The sequence below is a fragment of the Oculina patagonica genome, chromosome 3 (genome assembly GCF_052425735.1).
Source record: "Oculina patagonica isolate OP01 chromosome 3, crgOcupat, whole genome shotgun sequence".
NCBI lineage: Eukaryota > Metazoa > Cnidaria > Anthozoa > Scleractinia > Oculinidae > Oculina > Oculina patagonica.
In genome coordinates, this window is record NC_135760.1 from 7,780,172 (window position 1) to 7,793,620 (window position 13,449).

Consider the following 13,449-nt stretch of genomic DNA (forward strand, 5'->3'; position numbering starts at 1 on the left):
ACAAATCGGATAAAATCACTTATGAACTTATAGAGAATTTTTTTGGATAGCTCTCGGAAATCTTCGGCTGTCTTGGGAATCTTCCGGACTGATCGGTAAACGTCGGAAAATGGCCGAAAACTTCTTCAAATACTAAACAAATTAATATTGGCCTTTTTGGAACCGTTGTTGTTTCTTTGTGGATAAAGTTTACTGTTACAGTGAATTTTTTATTGCCTAAAATTTAACCGTTTCGTGTTACAGAGCCAAAGTGTCATTGTTATCGAGGTACCCCCATTCAGACCCTCTACATAAGCGCTTGCAGTCTGCACTGGTCTCTAGATAGTGAAGTTAAAACATGTCGGACGTTCTTCCCTTTTGGAATGATGACTCGGAATCAGATGGTCTCAAATTTCATATCGCCGCAGTCGCGGGTCCGTATGTACGGTTCTCTTGTAGGGCCGTGCTTAAAATATGCTATCAAACATTTTGTGCAGCCCGAGAAAGAGTTGTAAATGTAAATGGCTATTTTGGGGTAAGGGATTTTCGATGCCGCACACTCTCCACCAAAATTGATCAGGGCTATTCATTAGGGCTTTCCACAAGTTGCTCGGCAACTTTTTGGCAACTTTTCATATTTCGAGCAACTTTTTCCCCTTCGAGCAACTTTTTTCCTCTCGAGCAACTTGTTGCATTTTGAGCGAATTTCCAGACCGAAGATTTCCGAAGATTATCCGAGTATTGTTTATGGGCCATATGAACGTTTCCGAAGATTTACGAAGTTTGCCGAAGATTTACGAGAAACATCTGAAGACGTTTCAACTTTCGGCTTTACAAAAACCCCTCTGCAAACATGACGTCATCGATATCTTCACGATTTTTCTCAGTTTAATTTAAGAAATCACGGTTATTCAACAAATTTTCCCCTTAATATGTTACTCCTTTTGCTGTAAAATTGCATTAAACTGCTTAGAAATATTACCCTCAAGGGAAATTAGCATATATTTAGAGAAATTATCTTGATTAGAAGCAGCGTTTTGGATTTTTTGGAGCAACTTTGAAGCAACTTTTATTATCAGAAGCAACTTTTTTGGATTTTTGGAGCAACTTTTGAGCAACTTTTTGAGAAATTACGAGCAACTTTTTGGGAAATTTCGAGCAACTTGTGGAAAGCCCTACAATTCATTGGGAGAACTTCTCTGGGTCAAAATAATATTAGAGAGCCTCGCAGGAGGGGGCGGGGGATGGGCGAGGGGGAGGGGAAGGGAGGGTCCATGATCCCTTGTTCCCTACAAAATTTTCCTTGTGTTCCCTAAAAGTATTTCTTCGATTTTGGTGTTCCGTGTTCCCTATAAAAATATACTCTTGTTTCCGTATTTCCAGTTTTGTTTTCCTTTTGTTCCCAATTCCCATGTTCCCAGAAAGTTAATGGCCGTGTTCTCATGTTCCCTGAACCCCCATCAGGAAGAAGCGCGAAAAATACCTGTCTGCAGTCTGTAAATTATCTACTTGGAGGTTTCTTCTTCTGCCGCTGCTATAAAGATTTTAAAGTACCGCACCGGATATTGGACGAAAAACAAACAATGATGCTATGATGACGTCAAAAATATTGTATTACGTAAAGGACCACGCCACCGGCTCATGCGTGTTCGCGGGCTCAAAACCGGTTTACGCAAGGCATATTCGTTGGCCATCTTGATTTGTGTGGACGCTCGGTGGATTGTAGTGTTTTACGGCGTCCATTGCCTTTGATTATGTCTTCTAGAACACAGAAAGACAGAGGACAGAAACAGAACGCAAATCAGACTATTTTGTCGGAATTACTGAAGGAGGAAGAGAATAGATACTGTGCCGATTGCGCTGCCAAAGGTAAACTCATGGATGTTCTTCGATCGCATCTTCTTCCGTTAAAGATTTTGCTCTGTCGCCTTGAAATACCTTTACTTCCTGGTGCTAATTTAGCTTATTTCTCCTGCTCTAGGGCCTCGTTGGGCATCATGGAATCTGGGCGTTTTTCTGTGTATTCGCTGCGCCGGTATTCATCGAAACTTAGGAGTTCACATATCGAGAGTGAAATCTGTGAACCTTGATTCATGGACTCCCGAACAGATGGAAGTAAGTTGTGGCAACACATTTTTTGATTTATTTGGCCTTGTTTTTTCTTCTCACTTTGATTTTCTCTTCTTTCGTGTTCAGAGTATCCAGCAATGGGGAAATAAGCGCGCTGCAGAGTTTTGGGAATGTTATCTTCCAAATGACTTTCGCCGCCCTCAAACCGACTCGTACCATTCAACTAAGTATTTATACTACTACACCGGTTAATCCAAATATATCATTGTAATTTAACGTTAGCGTAGCAATCGATGCCCTTGTGTGTCACATAGTGTTTTCCTTTTATTATGTAAAATCCTCAAAGTTTATTTCGACTGTTTTTGTATTGTAAAGCTCGTATATAGTCATTCGTGCTTCAGACGTAATGGAGGACCATTTGTGTTTGATTGAACATGTGAACAAATTACATGTACGAAGTCGTCAAGCGTAACATATGTTTCATGCGTGGCTACTGCTGTAAGAAAGCTTAAATGGCAAGGAAATGTTCGATTGATAACTTAAGGAAACTTTAGGGGCATTTTAATGTTGTTGTTTCCGTGTTTCTTGCTGTCTCCGATCACTGATTCAAACGTTTACGTGATAGTGCGTGGTACAGAGGCGAGAAATGTACATTCCATTTCGTTGGCGTGCTGGGTCGATAAATTATTTGACCTGGCGGTTAATATCGTCCAGTATTGCCCTGCTATCGTTGCTGAAAGTTATGGCTGGTTAAGTATAGATAGCTAAAAAGGGTTCAAAAACCATAAATTGCCCACTTGTAGCCTCTTACAATGGTTTTATACAAATTCATTTCAGTGACAAGTAAATTTAATTTAATGATCGACAGGTAGACAGATGACTGGTAAGGTTAAGATTTTTCATGGAAGTGAGTTTGGTTACCAGGGGTAACATCTGTGACCCTGTTTTTGTATGTAACAAATTGGGTTAATTTTGAAACAAATCCTTTTTAACTATTGGATTCCTTTTCATAACTATCAAATGCTGTCTTTTCAGTTATAGTAGTGCAATTTTCTTATTCAGTTTTCTTGAAAGTAGTTACATTGTTTATTTCTTCTTGTTTTCATTGAGTAGTAGCAGTAGCAGTTAGTCCTAGTAGTAGTGGTAGTAGTAGTAGTCGTTGTCATCGTCGTCTTAGTCGTAGTTAGGGAGTGGGTGGAGTGGAGGTGCAGTGGGGGGCGCGGGGGGGCGGGCGGTCATGAGCCGGCGCGGCTGTGTGTGTGGGGCGGCGGGAAGTTTAATAATAATAATAATAATAATAATTTCTATAGCGCTATTTAGCTAATCTTTCATAGCGCTTTACAATCACTATGCTAAAATATAAAAATAAAATATAAAAATACCTAACTAAATTAATCTATTGAGCTAAAATATCTAGATACATGCAGAGAGTGAAGTTTTAAAAGTTAAAAATTTAAAAACTAAAAATATCATGATTATTTAACTGGACTTAAAGTAAATGTATATAAGAAAGTCCCATGAGACGCGAGTTGTAGTTGTAGAAGTTAGTAGTTGATGATGATGATATAATTTTATTTATATAGCACTATTTTCAAAAAGAATTCCCCAATTCTGCTTTGTACAAATGAAATTACAAAGCTTAATTACGGATAATTGCAAATTACTTCATATGCCATGTCTAAACACCACTGACTATTTAGAACTCTGTTATGTACCTAGCATATTATAAGTTACTATTTAACATGTAACTTGTTTTTGAATAGATCGTAATGACTACATTTTCTTGCCTCCTTCTGTGTTGTTTTCTTTCTGTGTTTATTTTTGAACTTACAGAGCCACGGAGGCATTTATCAGAAGCAAATATGAACGTAAACAATACTTAAAGAAAGATGGATTACCTCCAAACAGGCCAACAACAACCAATTCTACTACAAAAGAAACAAAATCTACTGACAAGGTAATAAACTCTGATTTAAATGCTGCCATTGATAACAATGATCACAACAAATTGGAAAAAGTGTTTACTGCAAGATATTTACCCATTTGCAACCATCAACTGGTATTCCAGCTTTTTGCGCATAACCCCCAAACATGTTTTTCATGCAAAAAATATTTACATTTTTTTGGGCAGAATGCCAGAAAAACTTTTGTTTTTAATTGTCAAAGCTGGGAAAATTGCAAGAAAATTAGAAACATGACCAATTTTAATGTTTTAAATGGTTATTGTGAGTGCTGCTGTTTCATTTCAGACTCATTTGCTCAGTCTATATGGAGCCGTCAACTCATTCCATTTCACTTTTAATTTGTTTTGTTTTTCTGTTTCTAAAGCAAAAGAAAAGGAGAGAAAGGAAAGAAGAAAACATCACTATTACCCCTCTTAGAAATGAAGAAGAAAAGAAAGTAAGTTTGTAATTAATTACTGGATATATGCCATTCATCAATGCTAGAATACATCATTTTGTTTGTCTACTGGAGGAAAAGTGGATATGTTGTGATTAAAATTTAGACTTAAATAACCAGTTTCAGTTTTATTCCCTTTTTTCAGATTATGATAATGAATATGAGACACTGAAAAATAAAAACGAAAAATTTTTAAAGGAAAGATAAACTTAAACCACAATAGCTACACAGTGAGCATTTCAAAATCAGTTGGGATCCAGTGACCGGAGAATTAAATACGCTGTGGTCTCTTCAAGTTGCTTTTTTTTTTTTCTACCAAGAGCCTTCAAAGCACAGTGAAGCTAATTTTGGATTTAGTGTGTCTGATTTCAGTTTTGTACCTTTTCAGTGACTGGTTTTCTGTTTAACCTTTTTATCCATCAGTCCAGACTTTGATTAGTCTCAGACTCCACAAAATATCAGCAGTGAAAAAAAAAAACACTCTTATAAAAGGAAATCTTAAACCTTGACTAAGATTGCACCCGAATAATCCCGGAGACCAGGGGAGAGTGGGGGCGGGGACGGGGGGAAAAACGGCGAAGAAAAGCAAGACAACGCCCGAGCCCCCCGCCCCCACTAACGCCCCTGGGTCTCCGAGGATGCACCCGAATTGGCGTCAATTAACTTTTGAACAACTGGCCCCACTCAGGTATATAATGGAAATTATGGACAGATGCATTGTTATTGGAGAAATTTTTTTGACAGGTAACCTTTCACTCAGGTGGAGTTAAAGTTAAGTTTAAATGTAAGCAAGTGTAGGTCTTTAGTCTCACAAAGGCTTTACATGGTTTTTCCATTAAATAAACTAAAAATAAAATAAATATATGTTTAGAGTGGTCATGCACTTAGCTTCATATCTCAACGAGATAGCTAGTTTACAGGCATGCCACTGAAACAGAGGAAACAAATATTTTTAAATGAACATAACAAGGTTAAAAATCCCAACTGGCAGGAGGCAGACCAGTTGGCTATATACAAAGCGTGGTCGAGGATTTGAACTCGGGACAACCGAGAAACGAATCCAGCTAGTGGCAAGGGCAGGTCTCAAACCGGGGACCTCCAGATTACAACACCAGCGCCCTTAACCACTCGGCCACGCTTGCCTCCTATTAGTTTTACAGAATATGGGTGTGATGGTTTTATCTCTCTTATCACAGGTCTCCCCTCCAGTCAGTTCAGTTGCTCAGCCACGCCCCAATTCCCACCCTCCCGCCGCAGTCAAGGCACCAGAGCCAGCCAAGCCAGCTGCTCTGGTTGATTTGTTGTCTTTAGACACCCCGGCACCTGCGCCAGCTACTGCTCCAATGCCGGCAACAGCAACATCGGCTGGTTTACTAAATTCTCTTGCGCAGCCTCTGCCTGCTGCCTCTCAGCCTGCTAAGACTGGCTTAGAGAATGAGGTGATAACTGAAATAGAATTGGTTATTCAGTGGATATGACGTTCCCTTTTCTCAGTCAACCATTGTAATTTCACTCTTGATTTCTCATACTACGGGTACCTGATTTTTTCAGCCAATTTTTGTTTCCCTAACCTTGAGTTTTGGAAAATCAGGATTCCCCTGAAACATATCATTGTGTCTCGCAGCACCTAATAAGGGTAGAGGTTTAGGTTCTACTATAATACAATCTGAGTGTATGATTTTACTTGTTTCTGGTGACATGAGTCATTCTACTCAGGACTCGAGACTAACTTTTTTGCTAACTAGCCAAGTGGCTAGTGACAGCTTTGATTTCACTAGCCAAAACTTATTTTCTACTAGCCACAATTTTTAAGCATAGTTCTTCTTTCAATGTCCGATTATGTTTAAACCTTTAACCATAAAATGTTCCTTAAATCTTCACATTTTTTTCCTTAAAAAATTGGGCTTTGTTCTTTACTATAAAAATTGTACATGTACGTGCGTTTTTGTCAACTAGAATTTTGTTTAAAGCTTCACATTCTATAAATAAATGTCAACAGTTTACTTGTTAGTTATATTCTCTGAGAGATGATTTTAATAAATGCGGTTTCTTGCCACTAATGTCTGATTTTTTCACTAGCCATTTTGGCTAGTGAAAGGCCAAAACCTACTAGCCAAAACTGCATTTTTACTAGCCTTTGGCTAGTTGGCTACCGTTAGTCTCGAGCCCTGCTACTCGTTCTAGTTTTGTTGCTCTAGACTGTAATCTGTGTGCAGGATTGTAATGTAATGTAATGTTATGGAAAAAATGAATACTACACACATTGTCCATCAGATGTTGCCAAATTCTTTTTACCTTGATTTATTTTCCATTTGTTTTTGTTGCAGCTATGAATCATTTACACTTTTCTTTAACACTTGTTCATTCCCATCTAATTTTATTTTGCTCAATCCACTTTTGTTATTTTTTGTTTTGTTTTGTTTTGTGATTTATTTTTATTTTAGCTCATTGATTTTGGGGCATTCCAACAGAATGCAGTTATTGACACTGGCTTTAGTCCAGCACAGCAGGTAACTAAGATGCTGTGGCATTGCCTCTATTTCATTTTCTTCATATACAATTGCTATGAATTTAAGAACTAGGCCCTCACTCGATAAGGGTTGAAACGTGTAACGCGTGCGCATAGCGTTTGAATATTCATTTTGCTAAGTACCATATTTGGAAACACTAAGAATTTGTACGCGAATGCTTTATTCACGAAATGACACACGCAACACAATTTTTGGTTTTGCGGCAAGTTGTTTGACTTTCGACCTAAACGCCGTAAATTTCTTACAGAAACTAAAGAAATACATTAAGTACATCAAAGCGAAGTTCTCCAGACTACTTCAAGAAGATGAAACGGGAGAATTTAACCAAATTTAACTTTATTATTCAACCAAGCTTGTTCAAAAACAAGATTACACCATCGAGCGCGAGTTAGTGCGCGCTTTCAACCCTTATGGGTTGGCTGAAGAAACAGTATTGATTTCATATTTAATATGCCTTTTTCAACTATTTTTCCTTAAAATGCATTTGAAAACTCAAACCATTTACCTTTGATTGCCTACAGCTCAACACTCAAGTGCCTCAAGAAACAAATGAAGAATCCCTTCTCAAAGATGACTCACTAACAAACAAGTCAGCCAAAGGTATCCATCTTGGAGCTGCTTAAAAACTGAAAATGCCGTTTACAGTAGAATGTGATCACACGTAACTGTGTGCAGCAGTTGAACTTGTTTAGTACAGGTGTTGTGGTACAATAATATTAATTTTTACCCTTGGTATAATTTGGTATTTTTTTATTTGTTCTGGTGTATGGTAATGTATGATTATGAATTTAAAATTGAACAACACAACACAGACACATACGGCGCAGAGCAGAGTGTCCATATTATTGAGGTATTCATAGTATAGAGGGAAAGATCGTAATTATTAATTCTGGTTTCTCTGGAAAGAAGTGAATGGTCTAAAAAAGAGGTGTCCATATTATGGGGATATTCGCAAGGAGAGGTTCAACTGTATTTTTCATATACTTGTTTAATTTATGGCTTTCATTCATTTTGTCCACAGACACCATAATGGCATTATACACACCAAAAGCCCAGGGCAATCAGCCTCAGATGTATGGTGTTCCAGGCGGCATGTACATTACCCCGCAACAACATCAGCAACCACCCCGCCCCAATCAACATCCTGCTGTGTTCAACAGGATGGGTGGAGTTCATCCCCAGGGAATTCCTATGGGAATGGGGGCTCCCCGTCAACCGGGTTTCATGCAGCAGCAGCAACAACAACAGCAACAACAACAGGTACTAGTTTGAATTGTTAGGATTAAACTCTGTTGATAGTGGGTTCTGGATTTTAATTCTGTAAACAAATCTCTAGTACTTGGCCATCATAATGAACGCTTTTGATCAGCAGTAGTTGAACATTAACTGTAGTTCCCTTCATTATGCTGTACAAGATAGTTTGAACTTTTTACTTTGTGAATGAAACCCTAGTATGTGGCCATTCAAATGAAAACTATTGAGCTTATGCATGACCATTCAAATGAAAGCTGTTAAGCAGCACTTTAGTGTGGTGCTGTGTTTGTTTTCCAGTATTTTGTTAATTCATAATTCTTTATCTTGGCATTCTCACAGTATACTAACAAGTTACTTATGATAAACAGGTCGCTCAAATTCAGCAGCAAATGCAGCAAATGCGACTCAAACAACAGATGCCTCCCCAACATCTGAACATGCACACTGGCAACCCAAGCATGTTTGGATCTGTTCAGCCACCAGTGGCAAACGGCTGGATGCCACAGCAGCCTATGTCGTTTCCACAGCAACAACATCCTCAGTATGTCACCACGGGACCTGTCCCTGGGAATATGGGGTATGGAGGGTACCCCATGGGAAACCCTGGCTCGGGCCAAACTCTCAGCCACCAATTGTGGAAATAACAAAGTTATTTTGAATATGTAAATAATTATGAATTGAAATCCTGTACATTGGGTTACCTTAAATGAGTGACTGGTTTTTCTCTGAAATGTTAGTTGTGGAAAAGAGAGCTATGGTTTCAACCTGATTAACTTACACTTGTAACCTATCTGTGATAGAGCATTGATGTTTTTGGGTGCTCTAGTTTTGCAAGAATCCTCATCAGAGTTGAGAGAGTTAAAAAAGTTTGAAATTACAATTTTGAATTGAGAGAGAAATAGAAAAAAGTTTACGACAAACCTTTCAACATGAAATTTTTTTTAACCAAGTTCATTGCCTAAAAGGTGATCACTGTTCTCTGGTTGAAGTTTGATGAGGCAGCTGTGAAACTAAAAAATACAGCACTGCAAAAATTTGCTGGCCAAAATGTAAACCTTTTTCACTGTGGTAGAGATTTTTAAATTCCTTCAGATACATGTAGTGTTACTAAAACTACAATAATTTATCATATTATTAGCTATAATTTGTTTTTGGAAGAACTTACGGAAGATATCCATAGAACTCTCAATTTAAAGATAGTAAGACAGGGGTGAAATTTCTATCACCCTAGTAGGTTTAGGCTGGTAAAATATGTAATACAAAAACTTACTAACATTGTAGAATTGTGGTAATTATTTGCGATTTAATTTTTTCATATTTTTCTAGCCTAATGACTGTTGATACACCTGTAAAGCTGGCCAGCTACCAAGCATATGCTTGTACAATCAGCTGTAATACCTCTGTTTATTGTAGAAAAAAGTGACTTTAGTTTGTCACAGAACTCTGGAGTATACAGTGTATAACTATTTGTATTATACATACTTGTATGTAATTATTATTAATATGCAATATAATTCAGTACTGTAGCAGCTCTTGTAAGCTTGTAATTTTGCTAGTCCTCTTGTGAAGTAGTTTCTAATTTTGATTCTGGGGCTAGGGGCATTGTTCCTGTTGGTTGTTCTATTGTTCTCTTGAAGAGCAGCAAGCCATTTATGTCAGACCTTGCGAGAACTGCTACCCAACCCATGTAATTGAATGGCGTACGGAAAGGGAGGGGAGGTGGGCAAAGCATACTTTGTTTTCAGGGTATAGGTGGTTTTAGAAACAAATGTGACTTTTGTGGTATGTTATTTTCATCTTCAAATTCTGTGATTTAATAGTGAAGTACTACCAGTACCTTTAAAGTTTTGAACTTTCGTATCAAATAAGATTTTAATTAGCCTCAAAGTCGGAAAAAAAATCCGAATTCCAGATATCTTTGTTACTCACTTTGGAGGTTGGTTGGTTGCATCTTTGATATGCCTTAATGTGACTGTGTGATACAGTTATGAGTCATATGTTCCAGTCATCATTTGGCTGTGTGACCGCGTGATGCGGTTCCAGTCAAAAGCCCACATGCTCACCACAGAGTCCCAGTAGCTCAGTGGTAGAGCATCCGTCCTAGAACAAGGAGGGTCGTGGGTTCCAATCCCATCTGGAACTCAGATTTTTTTCCGAGTTCGATGCTATTTAAAATCTTATTTAATATCTTTGTTACTAACTTTCGTATCCTCACCTTTTTTTTTAAGTTATTACTTATAATGTAGTTTATTATGCGAATGTCCCATTTGTCACTATCAAAAAATACTTATTATAAGTTATTCATATCATTATTTCATACAAAGTACTTGCAATGATTATTATGTAGTGTAACTATATACACAGAAATTGGTGTATAAGAAGGGTTTTCATTTTCTCACTTGTTTGGCTGGAATCCTGTTCCCTACAAATTACATTGAAATCTATTTTCTTGACCTGGGATCAGGTTTGGAAATTTTGCAGTGCTTTTACATTCTCCTATTAGAAGTGGTAATATTAATTATTTAAAAATATTGGACTGTTTGCATGTACTATTAAAACAATATGATATTGCTTTTTTTCAAGCTTGAACCTGGAACCTACCTAGCAGAATTTTTGTGAATCATTTTAATTTAACAATTTTATGTATTATTTTCTTTTAAAGGTTCATTTCTTATAAGTGTAAATGCACACTTGAATGTAACTTGTATGCCACACTTTGGTCGAAGAGAAAAAAAAGCAGAACGTAATATTATTTGATTGTGCATCAGACATGTTATCTAAACACATGAAATTATATTGCATTCCCAACCTTAGATATAACTTGTAACTATTATATACAGTTTAGCTTCCTGATATTGTAAAGTAAATCAATAATAATTTTATTATCATGATACACAAGTTGCACTCATGGTTTTCAACCAATGTGCTTGCTTGACTTTGATTCATTTTTCATTTTTTTTTGCTTGTAAAATAACTCACGGTAATATTGTCATTATTCAGAATGTTTAGTAGGCTGTAATAAAGTAGTCGCAAAGGTATTAGTTGAATTTAAGGTAATCATGTAAAAAGGAACTGGCAAATAAAAACTATCCAATGGATTATTGGCTTATGGCAATGCAAAATCATTCTTTGTGTAGTCAAAGTTCTCTTGAGAACATGTAGGGTTGTTTCCTTTCTTGTATTAATAAAACGAAAAAACGATGTCCATTTATTTCTGGTTCGAGTACATCTTCAGGCATTGTTGGTTAGCTATTGTACATGTGCTGTGGTTTTGGTATTAGTTATTACTGGTATCTTGTAAATTCTTTGTTTATGTAATTTGGTGATTGCACCATCAGTATCCGGTGGGCACAAAAAGTGACCCAAAAACGCTCACCTTCATTCATCTTTTTCCTTTTTGATACTGGTTACCTGAAATTTTGCATAAATATAGAACTCGTCTATTTTTGACAGTTTCTGAAAGAACTTGTCGCAAAGATCTTGAAACTGAAAAAATGTCAATCTAATCAATAGTTATCGCTAATTGAAGTTTGAATTTCCCACCATTTTGTTACTAAAAATAGCTCAAAATGGCGGAAAACTCAAACTTCAATGCACTATAACTTTGGTTTGGATTGTCGTATTTCAAAATTTTTTTCAATTTTAGGATCTTTGCGACAAGTTCTTTCAGAAACTGCCATAAAATATTCCACATTAATTAAAAAAAAATTTGGCGTCAACTTTGTGACGTTATTTTCCCGCCAAAAAATTCGAAATTCGAAAAACAAAAAACATACGATTTTTCAGAATGACGAGTTCTATATTTATGCAAAATTTCAGGTAGTCAGTATTAACAACGAAAAAGATGAATGAAGGTAAGCGTTTTTGGGTCACTGTGCCCACCGCACAGAGAAACTGAAAAGGATTGATGGAAAGTTTTCCTTTTTTAAAACTACAACAAATCATCAACTATATTAGATAAACAGATGGTCCAAATCAGAAAAAATACTTTGACATGCATGGTAAGACCATTTCACAAACTGCGACCTAAAATACATGAACCTAAAAATACTTTTGTATTACCTGAGGTTTAATTGTAAACATAACATGTAGATAAAATATGAGCGGGAGATCTGTATGGGCGTTTACAATGGCTTGTCATTGTAAACGGCCATACAGTTCGGAGGCAAATATTTTATTCTACTTGTGAAATGAAAACAATAAATTGAATGCAAAGTATTGTTATGCAATTCAGTAGAGATCTGTATCAAAACTTATAGCTGAGAAGGAGTTGATATCAAAAGTTAATTCTATTGTTTGATTTGCATTCATTTGGTGTTTACAGTTGTGTACATGTGATCTGAATACTGTGCTGGGATTTGTTTGCACCCTCATGAACAGTTAATGAATTTTACAAATATTGTTATTGTGCAAACGAATATCCCTTTTCTGGGGTACATTGCATAATTTACAGTACAGACAGTGATGGGAGATTAGTTTTTGTGCATAGGCTTTACCTTGGACCATTAGTTTTCCCTGGTCCTTAGATTTTCTCCTGTTTCAATAACTGGCACTTCCAATGTGGCCCGGAACAGTGGATTAATAAGACTTAATGCATAATAATGCATGTATGTGTGGTTTCAGAAAAAAGTCCATACTCCCCCACAGAAGGGGTTGGAAATTCCTGGGGGGTGGAAAGGGTCTCAAAGGCCAAAAACTTCAAGGAAATGTAAAAAGCTTAATTGGAATTTCCAGAGGGAGGGGGTGGGTCTAACAGTGGCAGATCCAGGGGAGGGGCCCGGGGCCCCACCTTATTTTTTCAGAAAAGGTGCGGACCCCCTCCTTAGCTGAAGGTCTGGATCCGCCACTGTCTAAAGGCGGCGAAATACGAGATACAAAAACCCTCAACTTGTCGCGCAACATTGTTGCGTTGCCAGTTGAACGAGTTGTTGCCCGTATTTCACCGCGCGCTCAACTTGTCTCGCAACAAATTTCAGTGCTGCAAATTGCAGCAACATGTTGCACAAAGTAGAACTGAGTTCTACCTAAAACCTACAGCCACTGCAAACTAAACAATGAAGAGCATACACTACTGCTTCAGCTAGTTTCACCATCTATGAAAAAGGTTCTTAGCTAATTAATTAGTGTATCAATTCTGGCTAAGATACATCTACAGTGCTAAAGAGGATTTTAAATACCTTAGTCATTGTTAAAAATACTACTGCAAACTGCTGAA

General features: G+C 37.2%; 1 protein-coding gene across 2 annotated transcripts; it reads left to right on the top strand.

Annotated features, from left to right (window-relative positions):
* The first annotated feature begins 1,655 nt into the window (after nt 1–1,655).
* On the top strand, nt 1,656–11,345 carry LOC144646323 (stromal membrane-associated protein 1-like). 2 transcript variants are annotated; one of them, XM_078505873.1, is made up of 10 exons: nt 1,656–1,848; nt 1,961–2,094; nt 2,176–2,261; nt 3,883–4,006; nt 4,378–4,449; nt 5,646–5,888; nt 6,894–6,959; nt 7,502–7,580; nt 8,002–8,240; nt 8,603–11,345. In XM_078505873.1, exons 1-10 carry the CDS (start codon nt 1,734–1,736, stop codon nt 8,876–8,878), a joined length of 1,434 nt encoding a protein of 477 aa, XP_078361999.1. In that variant the 5' UTR covers nt 1,656–1,733; the 3' UTR covers nt 8,879–11,345. The 2 variants fall into 2 exon arrangements, with proteins under 2 accessions (XP_078361999.1, XP_078362000.1); XM_078505874.1 differs by lacking the exon at nt 6,894–6,959.
* The last annotated feature ends 2,104 nt before the right edge of the window (nt 11,346–13,449 follow it).